The sequence below is a fragment of the Thermobia domestica genome, chromosome 4, assembly GCF_964235325.1.
Source record: "Thermobia domestica chromosome 4, izTheDome1.hap1.1, whole genome shotgun sequence".
Lineage (NCBI taxonomy): Eukaryota > Metazoa > Arthropoda > Insecta > Zygentoma > Lepismatidae > Thermobia > Thermobia domestica.
The window spans coordinates 250422328-250440493 of record NC_137457.1 but is presented as its reverse complement, the minus strand read 5'-3'; the positions used below and the strand labels follow the sequence as shown (position 1 = coordinate 250440493).

The 18166-nt window shown below is 34.4% G+C and overlaps 1 protein-coding gene across 9 annotated transcripts in view; it reads left to right on the top strand.

Moving 5' to 3' along the window:
• The window catches only part of AGO1 (protein argonaute-1), a 259835-nt gene that overhangs the window by 177694 nt on the left and 63975 nt on the right, over positions 1 to 18166 (top strand). For all 9 annotated transcript variants that reach the window (XM_081755714.1, XM_081755713.1, XM_081755712.1 and 6 more), the window contains 5 exons: positions 1048 to 1179; positions 5337 to 5487; positions 13368 to 13497; positions 14157 to 14288; positions 16853 to 17027. In XM_081755714.1, coding sequence (XP_081611840.1) covers positions 1048 to 1179; positions 5337 to 5487; positions 13368 to 13497; positions 14157 to 14288; positions 16853 to 17027 — 720 coding nt within the window. The remainder of the gene's footprint in view (positions 1 to 1047; positions 1180 to 5336; positions 5488 to 13367; positions 13498 to 14156; positions 14289 to 16852; positions 17028 to 18166) is intronic.

Here is an 18166-nt window from a genome sequence, read left to right as displayed (position 1 = left end):
AAGTATAGAGATATGAACATGGGTTTGTAATTTTCGAATAGCCACAGAATTTTTGAAATTCGTGTATAACGCGTTAAAATAATCACTTTTTGTGAAGTTCTAGGGGACTGCGGAGTGTGGCTTCTTGGCCAACTGATGTCTTCTAATTTTTGTGCGTATGGCTTTAAAAGTTCGTTTCCGTGTTCGGATGTTTCCCTGTGGTTAAACTCGAGTAGTGGTTCTGATTCTTGTGTACTGTCAAAAGTGGTTTATAACTTATAATCATTTGCTGTAGGGGCTACGGTACACTTTAGAAGGTTTATCACTTAAAGCTATTTCGACAATACTTTATGCATAACTTTACTTTACATGGAATATTACACGCCCAGTTCATGTATTTTTCACCTAAAGGTGTAATCTTCTACTGATTGATTCTTCTGTTTCGATTAAACTTGCAGCACAGGCCCCAATTTATTACTTTAGTTACATACATAGGTTGTAATATTACAGGCATATTCTCCAAATACTGTATTACAGTGTTTCTCATCCGCAAATACTGTATTCATGGAAAATAACATACTACTGTAAATATTGTATCATATCTATAATATAAAAATACTGTGCTTCTTTCGACCTGCAAAGAAATGTTCGTGCAGTAAAGTTGAGATAGTGCGAATTAAATAATTCTATATTGATATCAAACTTTACCTATTTAGTGTTAATAGTTTGTATTCTCATTTATTTAATGCTATTATTGTGCATTCCGCTTGAACAGGCTAATTTGTTTTCCAGTCCTTATTAATCGATACCCTTTCTGTACTTCATTATTCTTATTGCAGATAACTTCTAATTCCACGATGTTTTCAATTTATTGAATGTTCTTTTATTTGATAATTTGCTTATTCAAAACAGTAGTTTAGTAATTAAGCTTATATGCGTATATTTCATACTTGTTCCTGATCAGTTTACTAATTTAAAAATACCGTAGTTATATTGTACTCGAATGTACTAATATCCTCTAAATAATGTATATACGGTGTTACTCATTATTTTTTTATTTCTCTCTAGCTCCTCCACCTGGACCACCAGGTCCCCCTGGTCCAGTGGGACCCCCTGGCGCTGTTGGGGTTCCCCCAGGTGCCATGGGGATCATTCCACCCCAGGCACCACATCAGCCACAACAACCACCAGAATTACCAAGTAAGTGAGCTTTTAATTGTGTATGTAATAAAGGTTATTAATATATCGAACGGATTCCACATTAATCAGTGGGACCACGTCTCATATAGCCTCGCTGCTGAAAGGGACGTTAAACTCAAAATCAGCTCAACTCAATTGAATTTTCTTGAAATGCAGGAAACCTTGAAAAGTATATCGAACATTAGATACATTCTGGCTTTCTAGTCATTTGTAATAGTAATTTGAAGTAATCTATGTGTAATCTATGCCCCTCTGATCTTATTATGGAAGTTTTTTTTTTTTTTAACTTAAATAGTTGTAGGGGACATTGAGGATAAAGGTTAGCCTAAGTACCAAAAAACATAAATTCTTTTAAACCCAAATGATGATCACGAAAGGAGAGTAAAGTGTCGCAACATGGTGAGAGGTGAATTCAAAAGCCATAGAGATCTTTCCTATTTAAAAAGAAAATACAGCCAGGGATTCATGCTTTTGATAAAATATGCCAACGAAGTAGCTTCTGTCAAAATCGATGGAATAAAACATTTGGGCTTGTTTTGTGAACATTATATTTTAACAAGGCAATGTGTTAATTAACAATAGAGACTTCATTCAATCGTTATTGTTATTGTTGAATTTGCAAGTTCTAATTTTAATGATGTTCGTAAAGATTCACAGCTTAGTGCGGAAAAACATTGTTTAATTTCACGAGTGCGGTGTCAAAACGTGCGTGAACATGTCAGGATTGCTTTAGTGAAATCCTACTTTCCAATAGTTCTCGGAAACTGATTTAACTTTTAATTTACTGCTTTTTGTTTAGTCATAACAGTTTCAAATACGTTACTCCTAACAATGGTAGTAAATTGGGTGGATATTAAATTGAAGTTTAAAATCTATGTGTAATAGTTATTTAAAATAAATAAAAATTGTATTACTTGAAGCTTTTTCTGTTGGTTTGCTACGCGAATATTTTGAGCGGGGGAAACTTCGATATAGGTGATCTTCCAGGAAGTAAACAAGTACTCGGTAGGAAGCTTAAAAAATGGTACAAGTATTGAAGATTGCTTTAACGTAACAAGTGTCGTGAGATATGTAGAAATTGATCGAATATAAAGAGTTAAAGTTTGAGACACTAATGCGGCAGATGTTAATATAGTATTAGATCGGTATTGGTTTCACAGTTCGAGATGAGCTAATCCACAGTATTTGCCATGGGCTAATTGCAGTCTCAGTGAGGTATAATTATTTTGGTATAGTCGCTCAGCCTTGATACTTACAAGTTCACAGTAAGCTGTATTAGATCTTTCTTCCTCATGTATTAGACTTCTGTCTCATATGTAATGAATTGCTATGCTTTATTTAGTCCTCGTCTGATACTTGATTATTTTTTGATATTTGTTGTCATATCACAAGATATCGTCTGTATTCCACGGAAGATCTCTTTCGAGCGAAGTAATGAGTGCATTCGTGCGCTTGATTCCCGTTTCAATGGAGTACTTTAGATTCAGACTAAAGTAGTCATTCGAATCGTGCTTTTACAATAGGCCCCTGCTTGTATATGTAACTGCTAAAAATGGACGTTAAACTCGTACTGATCAACGAGGAACACAGCTATCAAAACCATAGATAGATTTGCTTTATTTAGATTATACATGGATAGAAATAAGTTTGTTTGGTCTTAACGTCCTTATGCAACAGCGTGGCTATGAAAGAGGAGACCACAGCTTGGAGTGCGATCCGAACCACTACTAGATTTGCACCGGAGAGAAATTATCTTCCACCTGAGCTTGAATCCGAGACCTCTTGATTACGAGAACGACGAGTGTGCTGACTCATTCACACACCTGACAGTTGTACTGCTCTTTCAAATTTGTGAATAATTGTAGTCACTTCAGATGTACAAAATGATACACAACTGCACAACTGAAATCATTGTAGTTATATACGCTATTAAAATAAATTAGCAATTTCGAAAGACTATAGAAGATCTACTTTAGTCCAAGTTAGTTCACTGAGTCAGAAATATAACTACTTAATTTAATTTGCTTATCAGTAAAATAGATGAACGTTTATCATTTTAGTTCCCTCTGTCTCTGAACTATTCATACATGTACAGAAAAGGGTGTTGCAACAAGAACATCGGATTTAATATGAACCAAAAACAACTACAATTTTAGGAAGTGGAAAGTATTTTTACGTACTTATATCAGGTAAATGTTCAGATTTGAAAATGAAAAGTAATGGGTGTCATGTGGCCTCCACGACTTTTTCTGCAGCATCACTCTCTCTAGCTGAAATTCATACTTACTTTTTCACACACATACCTATCTGGGTAGCTAATGACCTTAAATTTCCTGTTTTAAGTTCTTGCACTGTCTGGATTTGTTCGCGTAAACCTGTGATTTCAGGAACTCCCAAAGAAAGTAGTCACAAGGAATGAAAGCATATGATCTTGGTGGCCAGTTCTGATCACTTGCGAGCGAGTATCCGAGCCCGGAATAGACTATGCATAACACTCACCATTCGTGTAACGAATTTCTTTCTCACTGTTCCTTTGTGTAGCGCTGCATGTTGACTAAACTGCGAGAAAGATCCGAAATGAACTGACAGTGATAAAATTCCAGGTCTAATGAAACTTGACATTCTTGAATTGGAACATTTACGTGTTGTATTGATGAAAAGAATACATAGGTTGACTAAAAAGTAATGGCAATACTGCTCTCACGTGAGATCGCTGTCTCAGCACTACAATAGTTCCGTAGATGATAAAGGAATATGAGACGAAGAAGTGTGGCGAGTGGTAACCCTTTTGTTAGTAAAAAGCAGCAGTGCCGTAAAATAGTTTCAGAAAGACGAACAAAATGTGGATTAAGATTTAAGTGAGGTGTGGGCGCGGTACCCAGCAATATTTTCAGGGATCTTATGACATCGTTTTCATTAAAACTAACGAAACCACTTCGAGGAAATCATTTTGACACAAGAGAAGTTATCATCCGTACCATACGACAGGTCCTGCGAGATCACGCGTTGTACAACGCCTTCCATACGTGTCAGGTGATAGAGATGGGAGACTATTACATTGAAGGAGCGTAACAGCTTTTCTTCTGTGCAGAAAGCTATATTTGAGTTATAATAACGTTGCCATTACTTTTTATCCAGCCGTTGTAGTTTCCATCTTCTAAAAGTGAGGACACGGTGGCTCAGTGGTAGAGTGCTTACCTTTGGTGCTTGGTTTCCCTTGTTCGATCCCCGGCCAAGTAAGTTTGTGGAGGACAACATCGTGTCCCTAGATTTTCGGGGGATTACTCACGTTTCATCTCATATTCCCATTCTGCCAGTTCTACCGTCATCATTAGCCTAATGGGCATAATCGTGGGATGTTAAACTGAAAGATTTCTTTCGTATTTTTCCATTTTTAAAAAATATAGTCTTTTTGGGCATATTAAAGCGGCGTTCTTGTTAGGACACCCTTTACTTTTGATTTCAGTAAATCCTTTGTTCATGTTTCCTGGGTTTGTATTGTATGAGAAAAGATGTTCTGGATAGCTCGATATACGTGGACACGTCACCGTAATGGTGACACGATTTGTGGCATTCCGCTTGTATTAATTATTATTTTGTTTAAACCAATTGATTTTTTTAATTAATCGAATACGTATTACATAACGAAATACTGAGCGTTTCATTATTTCATTCCTACACTTTTCTTGCATCGTAGTCTTTCACACTTTTAATTTCTAAGTACTATCAGTTTAACTTGGAGATATTTTTTTGAAGGTTTACTCCTGGCTACTGTCCATCCAGCTTTAAGGGTTCGGAATTTTTGCCTTTTCATGCTACGGCAGAAGACATCTTGTTATATAGAGCAGTTGTTCCACAGAGTTAAGAATATGCAGAGAACATTGATTTTAACTAGACACTCAGAACACTTTAAAATATCTCCACCGAATAAAAACACGGTTCGGCAGCAACATAACAATAACGTAACTTATGTTTCTAAATCACATTAAAATCATCAATTTATAGTTGATAAGTATGTTTCGTTTATTTCTGTTGTATGTAGTAGCAGCCATTTTCCTGCTGATGTAAACAATCTTATTATTGAGCACAGAGTGAGAACCGACACAGCTTCATATGGTAATAATTTTGAGTTTCTTCGTTATTTTACTTTTTTTTAGTGTTCACATGTCCCAGAAGGCCAAATTTAGGGAGAGAAGGGAGACCAATAATGCTTCGAGCTAATCACTTTCAAATCTCCATGCCAAGGGGATACGTGCATCATTATGATATTAATATACAACCTGACAAGTGTCCACGGAAAGTCAATAGGTAAGTGTTTCTCTTTTAGTATTTGTGATACTAGGACAACGTTAAACTTGAAGTTCGATTCCCGGAATCGACATTGATTTTTTTTTAAAACAAGTGTTTCTTACCTCAAGACTTAATAGGCCTACATGCCTCGTAACTAATACACAGAGTATTGAGTATAGAGGACTTAAAATCATGAAGAACTCCTAAAAAGTAGTTTGTTTAATATCAGTTAGAGTTGGGCATATTTAATATCAGTGAGAGCTGGCCATAAGTACGTTTGGATTACATGTTCTTATACTTAAAACATTGATCACAGCAAATTTTCGGCTAAAGGGGGAAAATAATAACATTTGATATTTCAATAATTTGATGATTAATACAGGGAACTATTGCGGGCCCTGAGCCTTGACTGCGCTTTCCAGGGATCAAATCTTTCAACAAATCCCTGGTTCAGCTATGCAATCAATTCTAACATAATACGAAGCTTTTCAATGAAATTTGTTTAAACTGTTGTACTACCTACACATTATCCATTGATGTTCAGGATAAGAAATGGTTACAGTTTAGACCTCATTTGTGGTCACCGGCACTTCTGTTGAAATGAAAAATGATTTGTACCGTAGGACGCATTTACATTCACTACTGACAGTAGCGACTCATGCGACGCGGCCTTTACCAATGTTAATGGCCACAATCTTATTGCTAAGTCGATTATATAGTAGACATCTAGATGAATCTTACTGGTAAATTCTTCGCCTTAAAATTAATCCTGTACAGTTTTAACAATACCGCCAGTCATATATATATATATATATATATATATATATATAAAAGTAAGTTGGAGTTAGTAGCTGACGCATTTACATGTAAGTTTGTTGAAAATACCGTTTTATTTTGTTGAATATAGAACACTTAGACTTTAATATCTAGTCGAGTTTAGTATCTACAAATTCATCTCTGCTCCAGATGAATTTTATGTCAGTTTCTCCATGTTAAACGTTAAACTATCCTCCACTGTTTAGTTTACCCATTGTTGATGTGATGAGTTCACGTCGCGACGTTAATAGTGTACAGTCATAAAAATTTTCGTGGTTCGTACGCCCCATAGCAGAACATGCCGCGATCGGCGATGTGATGGCAGAAAATATGCTGCGCCTGTGCAGAAAAATTGCCAGAGGAAAAATAATAGCCAATTGAAAAGTATAAAATCATGCCTGCTATGTGTAGATGTCTTAAATGCACGGACAACTCACATAAATGTAGTTTGAATTATTATGTCGCGTAAAGCGTATTTTTAACAATCACAAGTTATCTTCTGCAGAAAATTTTTGACTTACAAAAGCTCGTCGCAGAAAGACAAGCAAAGTTCTGTCATCGGGTTCGTACGTAAATCTTTAAATCTCAACAATGAATTAGAAATAATAAAATTGTTACTTTTCCAAATTTTCCTTATGGTCCATACCTGGGGTAAGTGCCCACTGCCCCACTCATGGGACGTCTCAGAGTGTTACTCTGATTTCCAGCTTAAATATATACATAAGACCAATAAGTGAAGAAAAGCCTCGAAAAAATATCTTAAATTTTGCATTCAGTGTATACATAGGAGTACATTTAAAAAATTAAAAATCTCATACTTTATTTTACTTTGAAGTCGAGGATGCTATCCACATTCGCCTTTTCTTTTGGTGATACTGCGTTGCTCTCTGGGTTTTGGATTGTACATTGACTTAAGTGTCTTAAGCAAATAAATGTTCTTGTGCGAATATTTATTATTATTATTATTATTATTATTATTATTATTATTATTATTATTATTATCGGATGCAGATGAGAGTATTTTCGTTTTTACATGAAGTCTTAATCACTCCTGTTTCCTGACAAACTTTGTCCCAATGAAGAACTTCGAAAAGTGCTTCAGATTTGCAAACAGTAAATAGTCAGTTCTCTCTAGGAATAATTACTTCACCATTTGTTAATTTTTTGCATTGGTCTGTAAATCATATTTTCATAATTTTTGTCTTCTGCGTTTAGTCTGTAGAGGTATGGCCAAGCAAAAAATTACATGATCTCTCGATATATTAACTTTCTCACCATTCAATGATAGTCGTTCACGTAGGTAAACATGCAATAGAAAGATATCCCCGCGAGAATTTGCTGCTAGAAAGAAAAGCAGCACAATTCGAACAAGAAAATAATTAAATAAAGAGATTGTTTGCTGATGCCTATAATAAATCTTGGCTCGCGAAGCACACAAGAAGCTCGTTTCTCGATGGTAATATCAGTGTGTAGAAAGCGGAAAAGTATAGGTCCTGCACATGGGTTAAGAGCCTCCTCTGTTATGGACTTATAAATATATGCTTAGTGTATTCATAGTTTTTCGTACTTGAGCGACTGAGAATGAAAGCAGCAGCGGCTTTCGAAAATATTTTCGCTGGAAAAAATACATTAATATTGGGCATTTCCAGGTGTTCCGGACTGACCGTTCGGAACACATGTTGCACTTCCTATTAACATCTTCGCTACAATAAAAGCTCCAGGATGCTTTAACTTTGTTTAGCTATCAGCGTTTCAAGACCTTCATTTTGACCAGGATACAATTTCTACAATGACAGTGCTTAAATAGAATTTGTTGAAGTTACTGTTCCGGACTGACAGTTTTGCAACATTGGTTTCAATCTGGAACAACTCATCATTTTAATTCTCTAAAAGTACTGATAATCAGATAGTGTCTCGTATCACAAATTACAGTAGACAAGTGTAGTATTACAGTTTTTTTTTTATTATTATTATTATTATTTCTTTTTAAATGGAGATAGTTTATAATAACAGAGATATTAAAATTATAAGCCATGTTCCGGACTGACATTTCTGTGTTCCGTAGTGACTCTTATGAAATAAAACTAGGTTACTGGGAATACGAGTGTAATGAGCAATAGTGTTTTGTATAATATGACTTATATCAGCACTTAAAATATGTGTGCGTAAGCAAATAAGCATTTAAACTTACAAAATTGTCTACAAAAGCTTAAAAAAGAACTTACACTGTAGGACGATATTGACTACGAATGTATAATATTGTAATTTTTACATCCTCTTTTTAACAGGGTACACTTCCTCTATACAGTTTCTAGTTCTTTCACTTTAAATGGGTCAACTCCAGTTAAGAATTAAATTGTAACAAGACTGTCATGGAGAGCTCTGCTAATGTAGAGCCTTTTATCGTAAAACGACGTAATAAAGATGTTCTTGAAGAGATATTTCCCAGATGTTGCTGAAGTGTCTTGTGGCAGCATGTGGCCTAAAAACTTGTGCCTCATCCAATTTTCTGACGCATGATACCTGGCGAATTCACTCTGGCAATATCCTATTACCTTGAAGACGTGGTTCTCCCGCAATCTTGGAATGACCACATCTTTCCAAAATCCATCAATATGCTCTTTCTTAGCTTCAATTTTATCCAGTCACATCAAAAACATTGATATGCTTCACTCTGCTTTCTACTTGTTTCACAAAATCATGTGCATTTCTAATAGTTTCCACTTAACATGTCCCGTTTTGCAGTTCCCTTTACATTACCTCCTATACCATCTACAGTTCATTTCCCGTGGGAGATTAAAAAAAAAAAAAAAAAAGTTATATTTAACGACATCAATGTTTCAGCCATTCTTGTTATATCTACTAACATAAACTTCTGCTTAAACTGACTACATGCGCCGTCAGAGAAAATCTTCAAAGTTCATGCCACTCCTTTACGGAATATACCCTCATTCTCAAGAATAGTGTTTTTTTTAAAGGTAAACATGCCCTGGGTATTTTTCGTGTTCCAAAGAATCTGAAACAAAAGCAGAATTCATGTGCTGTCACTGACCATCATCATCCAGGAATCACGACATAATTGTAAAGACTGACACTTGTTTGTTAACCCAGTGAGCTGACTGGATTTCATTCTGCTCTTTACAGGTGAAATTTTCAGCAAAATCCATTTGTAAAACAATAGTTCCACGAGGAATATCTGCTTTGCTGTTAGCTAAATATGTTGCTTGTTGACGTTTTATGAAAGTATGGCTCAAAACCTCAGGAACATCACTAGTCAGTTCATCCAGCAGGTTTTGATTTGTACGGCTGCGCCTTTCCTTTATTGTTCTCATGGTTACTTCAAATATAAACATTATAAGGAATGTCCCTTTGAAGAAACACATGTTTTGGTCTAAGTTCAATGAATTTTAAAGCAGATATGACATCTTACACAAACTTTTCCTTAAAGTGCATGTTTTCGTGTCAGTTGCGTCAATGACGGTAATAAAACAGAACTCAAAATATAAATAAGAATCTCTGAAGTACAAGCTAGATATTTACCCGGAAGAATTTCTGATGAGACTGGAGAGCAAAAACAAGTCCAGACAACAACAAAAAACCTGTCAGTCCGGAACACACACTTAGTCAGTCCGGGATACAGTTAAATGTCAGTCCGGAACATAGTTTACTCTGTTATGGGAGAAGCTCCAGTAAAGACCTATGGCTCATTTGAAAGGCTGTTTAAAGGAGAAAAAATATGAAGTATATATATATATATATATATATATATATATATATATATATATATATATATATATATATATATATATATATATATATATATGCATTTTAATTCACAAACATATAGGCAAGCTACATATAATTAAAAATGGAAAACGTTCCGGACTGACAAATATAAAAGTACTTATCTAATTTGTAAGATAATTATATTTACACTGATCACAGTGCATCATTTTGATCAAAATCTTGGTGTTGATCCCTTTGGATATCAGTTTATAATTCAATTTACAATTTGCCTGCTTTAGTCATTTGAATAATTATTATTTAAGTAGCATTATTTGAGTGTGAAATACAAATTGTATTTGATCTGGATTCTATATGAAATTTGTTATCAAGTGATGTATTGCACATGTGCATGCCAGCAGTTTCATTTTTTCCATAACAGGTTGACATTTGTCTGGAAATGCCCTACTGCAAGATTAGTCATAAACTGAGAATATACATTAATTCCAAGTTGTTCTAGATAATCATTTCCTTGGGGTTCTTTTTTTCAAGAAGACAAAATGTGATACTTTAAATTAACTGTCATATAAAGATACAGAAGCGAGTAGTGTTAACGCGGTCCGGATTGTGGAATAAAATATATTGAAATAATTTTTTTTTTTTTTTTTTTTTTTTTTTTTTTTGTCATGATTGTGGGCAGCCCATTTCATTCTGTGACTAGTGTTAACTAAACAGCTAATTTATATATATAATGTGACAAGATGCTGAAACTCTTGGCCAAAGGATGAACATTCATAATTGATATACCATGATCAAATGATTAGTCTTTCTGATGGTCAGTGGGTTTCAACCTAAGTCCAAAAATGCATAATGCAAAATAAATAAATAAAAATAAGAATAGAGTATAAAACCAGAAAGAAGTGAAGAGTTTAATATTATGCAATTAATATAGAATAGATATTTTAGGGTACTAACATTTTGCTGTCATCAGTTTTCATAAGATATGTTCTTACTACAGTAGAAGTAAAAGAAACCATTATTAAATTTGGAACAGTGTTTAAGAAAATAATGAATTGGTGGGAAACCTGGAATTATTTGAAAATAATTTAAAACTTGTGCATGCTAGATTTTTAAAGCTGACAAATTCACGTCTGAAATAATCAGAAAATGTTATTATAGCTGTCTAGTTGGTACATTCTCGAGGAATAAATAACAAAATATTGGAAACAATCTAACGTCGTTGGTATCTTACAAGGAACCCCTTGAGTGCAAGGTCGCAAGTGCAATCTCTAGTAAGGCTCATTTCAAAGTGTAGTGTGAATAATAATGACAGGAAAAATATTAACTGCTAATGACTCAGCTAGCATGAGCACCATGAGCATCAGGAGGTCGACAGAAAATGCATGTGCGGGAGTGCAGAGATCAACTTTCAATGGGATGTATGTATTACACTTCACAAAATGGACATCGTCGACATTCACAAAATGTTCAAAACCATTAACTTGCACCATGAACATCGAATGAAAAATGACACGCCACATTGATCACGAGCGTTCACCATCAAGATCGAAGGCGAACTCCTTGGGAGTTACAAACCGTTCAGGGCGTTCAACTAGATATCCACTCTTAAAGAAGCATATATAATCATGAGAACTGACGGGGAGATGAGAACTGATAGAATGTGATGGCACCTTCGATCTTAATGGTGCGAACGTTTATAATCGCTGTGGCGCGTAATTTTTCACCGGTGTTCATGGTGCAAGTTAATGGTTTGTTTTGAACATCTCGTAAATGTCGACGATGTCCATTTTATGAAGTGTAATACATACATCCCATACAAGGTTGATTTCTGTACCTCTCGGACACGCATTTTGTGTCGTCCTTCTGACGCACATGGTGAGTCATTAGCAGCTAATATTTTTCCTATAATCATTGTTCACAGTACAGTTTCAAATGAACCTTACTAGAGATTGCACTTGCGACCTCGCACTCAAGGGGTTCCTTGTTAGTTTTAATTTGTGTGGATCCGACTCAGTGTATATAATTCCACTGAAATAAATGTCCACGGAAGACATTCTCCTATGGCAGCGTTTCCCAACCGGTGTGCCGTGAATGGGTCGCTGGTGTGCCGCGAGGAAATCGGAACAAAATTATTAATTCTATAGCAATCAAATTGCAAGACATACAGAAAAAGGTATATTTGTATTTCAAATTACTACTATGAATCTAAAATTTAAAGTTTCATACTGTGTTACTTTTCTGTAGAACATTTTTCTGTACATTTCCAATTTTGAAAAAAAAAAATGTTTGTTATCATTGTTATGACCATTATTGCTTCTTTATTGTTGCAGACTATTTCGTAACTTGAAATTTTAAAATATTATTCAATCCTTCCGGCAAAGTAAACATGCATACGAATTACCTATATTTGTGTTTTAAAAGTAAAAGAGATTCGTTTGTTCGTTTGTTATTTAGTGATTCTCCTTCTTAATGAAAGGTTGGATACAGTTTTCGAAAAAAAAAAAAAAAAAAAAGTGTATTTTTAACAACTTGAGCCCTATATCTGATTGTAATTGTTTTCTATTTTTAAGTTAAAATGAAAAATAAGCATAATGATTTACCACGGGGAAAAAACAGTGGTCTAGCTTTCTTCTCCGTGAGAAGGATGTCAGTAATCAGAAAAAAATACTACAGTATTTTATATTTTCAAATAATAATAATAATAATAATAATAAGTGTGCCGCGAGAATTCAAGTTACCCTGAAGTGTGCCGCAAGTTGAAAAAGGTTGGGAAACGCTGTCCTATGGTGTTGCCGTGTTAGCTCCATAATCATCATATTCGTTATTTGCAGAAACATTGAATGTTGAGTGCAAGAATATATATATTAGGTTATATAGCTATAATATTACATTAGTTCAAAAACCATCCTGCAGTAAAACTAATAAACAGTAATTCTGAAACTGAAAGTCAACCAGTTATGTAATTACCAACAAACTACGTTACTCCAAAAAGTATAAGATAAGCAGAACTCATTTAGTTGCGTCATTATTTGCTTATAGATCATAAATATAGCATTTCATTTAGAGGGTTCCAGAAATCTTGAAGTTATCAGAATATTACAGCAACATATTTACACGTTGAGGATGAAAAATGCGTTTAGCATTTTTTTTTAAAAGATTGTCAGAACTACATGATCTACATGAAAGTAACATATATATGCAATACCTATTGTATGTATCGTTGAAGTTCCCATATTCTTTACTCGTTTTATTTTGTTTCACGTGAAAAAAAGTCAAATGTAATTTATTGTTTACAGAAAAAAGACAGTCTTTATTAATTCGTACATTTTAACTTCCAGAGAAATTATAGAAACGATGGTGCATGCGTATAGTAAAATCTTCGGAACCCTAAAACCAGTGTTCGATGGAAGAAATAATCTGTACACGAGAGATCCTTTGCCCATAGGGAATGACAGAGTTGAATTGGAGGTAAGTCCACATTCTTACATTGATGCAATGTTTTAAATTTTAACAATCGTACACAAAAGGTTATATGTAAAGATATTGTCCAATTAACTGTAGAGAACTTCGTGAAAAGGTATTTTTTGTGATTTTTGTTAAAATAACTTTGCAGTTTTAATCTTGAAGGAACCAAGCTTTCGCAAAGTAAGGCCTTAGGTATGGAGCAACGTTTTGTAAGAATTATACATTTAGACCAAAGTAACATTATTTATTATGTGTAGTCTTACGTGAAAATAACACATTTGAGTTGCTTGGTTGTTAAGTGATTAAATTAGGTAGGTTAATGAGAAAGTAGAATAGTTACAGAAAGTAAAACGTACCGTAATGTTATTGAGATTTTTAATGTTAACTATGCATGCAATGCCGCTCTTCAATGGCTTTATTGAATTAATTTCTTACCGAGTTAATCTTCATTATAAAAGTGCTATATTACCTTTTAAGCGTACGATGACCAGTATTACGAATATATTTCGTTTTATTAATTTGTATTAAGCATTCGTTTTCCGAATTACCTTGTGTTGCATCAATTTTCGAGATTCCGAAATTAAAAGACTTCGTTTTCACAATTGTTGTGACGTACTTCCACCACTGTAATATGCTGATTTATTATTTCTTTCTCTTTATAGGTTACATTGCCAGGCGAAGGCAAAGATCGTGTTTTTCGAGTGACAATAAAGTGGGTAGCGCAGGTTTCCCTCTTTGCTCTAGAAGAAGCATTAGAAGGCCGGACGAGGCAGATTCCTTACGACGCTATCTTGGTAAGTTGTCTCTGGTTTATCCTTCAAGTGTAGAATAAAAAATAGAAATTACTTCAAGAATATAGAGTAGGTGCTTTGTTTACTTTTAAATTTGTCTAAATACGTCAGTAATAAGTACAGTGCAACCCCTATTTAGTGAATTGCTTGAGGGTTTTATTTTTCCCCTAAATTTAGGTTTTCACTAAACAGAAGTTTGGTATCAAAGTAGTGCACATAAAAAAAAAAAAAAAAAGAAAGAAAGAAAGAAAAAAAAAACACTAAGATATATAATGAGAGCTATTAATATTTTTACACATTAAAAAAAAAACCGGTAGATCTTAATTATTTTAATTTGCATTGTTAAGGCTTTTACATTGAAAAAGGTTACGAAGTTACATTGAATCGTATCTACTGTACCTTGCCGAGACTAAAAATACCGGTAGTACCGTACTGAAATCCAGAGGAAAAAAGATCAAACATATCAAAGTAAAAACCAATAAAACGTGAAGAAAGATAATTGCTAAACTAATATTATTGCCACTGACTGATTATATCGAAATAAATTGAACCTAGTTTTTGTCGATATCGAAATATCCATATACAAGTGAAATATCGATTGTAGTAAATACGATGTTCTGTTATCGATGCATATTAATATTGTACATACTAATTACATTTTCTCCACTTTTGTTTTTCGTTACTAACACGGGAAATCTACTAACATAGTTCTCGTTAAATGCGGATTTAAATGTATTATATACAACCAAATTAATTTTTCGGTTAATGACGGAAATTAAAAATTTAGGTTATACTGTATCGTCCACTGAAGATATAAATACTTTTGAAAATGTTATTAATCCAACTTAAGTTCTTTAGGCAAGAATCAAACTGTGACTTCTATTTCAGACATTCTTCATATTGTTTAGAGTTATGTTGAGTAGAAATTTAAACTTCCGTATTTGAGTTCTTCGTTATCTATATAACAAAGAATAAGGTTAAGAATCTTAACTTGCCGCCCCATCTTCCGCTCCTGTTTAGTACATCATTCTACACGATATTTCAGTTCCCAGGAACCATTATCAAATGCTTAATTTATATGATGTAATATTCTGTATATTTTACTGGTGATTGGTGCAGGAGGTTTGAGTTCTTTTTCTGGTAGGAACACACGTGGTTCGGGCTCGATGTTACACTATTGATCCATTTCTCACAATCTGGGTGTTGAGATGAAAGATCCGAAACAAAGAGATGTTTGCAGTTCTGTTTTTCAATAGGAACTTGATTGGGCATTCTCTTTCTAGCTGAAATACTGTTCTTCGCACAGAAAGATAAGGTTATTGGAAAATATATTTGATAGATATTCGAAAACAGTTTCCTGCTCCTTCCCCTGGTCTATCTATCTTTCTATTTTTTTCTGTCTTTAAGATGCGTATTTGAATCGAAATGAGATACTAAAAGCCCAGCACGACGCAGGGTTTAACTGTTCAAAAATTCATTCAAACGATGCAGCCTGCGAAAAATTCAACCCTTCTTCCGCCCATTACGATACACATTCCAAAGTGTAATGATTAAAACCCAGGTAAATACAGGTGCGAACTATTTCAAACATTCATTTTAAATGGTTCATCTGTATCCCCACTTTTGCCATTTTATGAATACAAAAATATGAAAGTAAAACTAGAAAGAAAGTGACCCTTTTCACCTGCAAAAACGTATTTTCAAAAATACAGGGACACTTGTTAACTTATTTTTAATAAGGAGTTTATATACCGAGTTTCATTTGTCGAACTTAAGGAGATTCGGGTAGATTCCATTTTTGACAAATATTGAACCGATCCACTCTTTGGTATTCACATTTTAATCAAAGTGACATAAAAGTCCGGTTTCAGATGGGTTCAAGCGGTTAACGTTGTGGATTTTGTACAACGGATAAGCATACAAGATTATCTGAAGGTTGGGAGAAACGCAGAGAAACTTGTCTAGACCGAAACTTTTTTGAGCATAGTGCTGAAAAAGACTTACGTTGTTATGATGTGAATAGTTTGTCAAACAGCAAACATATGTGGGTATTTTCGTTATTTTTAGGAATTTAACAACCGTGAGCATTCTCGAAATTTGACTAGAGCCTTTCTGTTTCAAGTGTGCCCCTTCTGGCGCTTCTGTCGATGTGTTTTGCTGTATCTCTCTCGAAAGAGGAGGGACAGTTTGCTGCGGCCGAGATCTTTCAATTGTTGAATGCGGAAGCATTGCCACGATAAATTATTTCACAAACTTCACTGTGCTTTGTTTTGTTAGTTATTCCAAGTAGCCTACGATCTTCTCTCGTCAGGACCAAACGACTGAATGACAAATTGGCAACACAGCTGAGCTCATTCACTTCTTTCCCATAAGCAAAGGGAGGGTTTCATCCGTCACAGGGCGAGGGGGTGGGACCGAAGTATGTATCGCATATTTTTCGAGGGCACACCTGAAATAGGCATGCACTAACAATAAAATGTTAGGTAAATCTTAGTTTTGCTTGCATTCGTAATTTTGTTGTTCTGCAGTCATTTACTATACATTATATATTAAATTTTTAATAACAGGCCTTGGATGTGGTAATGCGCCATTTACCATCAATGACATATACTCCAGTTGGACGAAGTTTCTTCTCATCTCCCGACGGCTATTACCATCCCCTCGGAGGTGGAAGGGAAGTGTGGTTTGGCTTCCATCAGTCAGTGCGTCCCTCACAGTGGAAAATGATGCTTAATATCGATGGTGAGTATTCGTTTCGTAAAAGAATTTTACCGTGTTCAACAAGATCAATCTTTATTAGATAGGTGTAACGGGATTTTTGGTTAATACAGATATGGGAAACCAGGCTTGAACTACCGTGAAGAAAGTTTGGTGATAAGCAGGGAAAACTCGACCAAAGCTCAAAAGTACCGTAAACTGGGGCTACTTGGAAAGTTGTCTTCTTTCTTTTTCATACTATCCCTGTTATTTATTGCAATTAAGTTTCTTCCTCTTGTGATGTTTCTAGAGCTTAGTCCATGTTACCTTTCCCTGCAGTCATAACAAAATTTTACTGAGACTGAAGCCTGTCAGGAGCCAAAATATGCTGTTTCCAAGTAGCCCCGCTTTTAAGGCTACTTGGGAAATATGCCTTTCCATAGTAGTAAGAGCTGTGTGGAAAGTGGGACTATTTGGAAAGAACCACTTGCAAGATCACACTTTCCTAAGAAGATTGAGATGCTACATGTCTAAGTTTCTTTCATAGTAATGTGTTCCTAAGCTTTTTTTTTTTTCCACAACCTTTTAGTTAAACACAATAAATTGTTGAACAAATCTTAAACTACAGTGGTAAGCTTGTCTTCATGAAGACCTACAAAACCAGTATTTAATTAAAAAATAAAAATTTTTAAAATTGCAATATGCTTTTATAAACTAGTTTTTCAAACATATCAAGGGAGATTTTGGCAAATGCCAATACACGCATAAGCTCTTGAGACTTCTTTAAAACATTAAAATATGCCCTACATAATTTTATGAAATTTATGTATGTATCAGATCAGTAATTGCCTTACATTGGTTTATAAACTTGGTGTACATTTACATTAACTCTTTGCAAAAATATCATATGGTATTGTTGTAATAATAATAATAATAATAATAATAATAATAATAATGTAACACAGTACGATAAGGACAAAAATTCACATACTGAAATTCTTTGCTGCAAAGTCATATGAAAAAAAAAAAAAAAAAAAACTTGTTCTCTGCGATTGTAGTAGATTCAGGCAAAACTTCAATAATGTCATCGTTTTCTATCCCCTGATCAATATAATCAATTTTAGTAGTAGAACGGAAGAAAAGAAAAAAATAGCCATATTGTCTCAGAAAGGAAGTGGAAATGT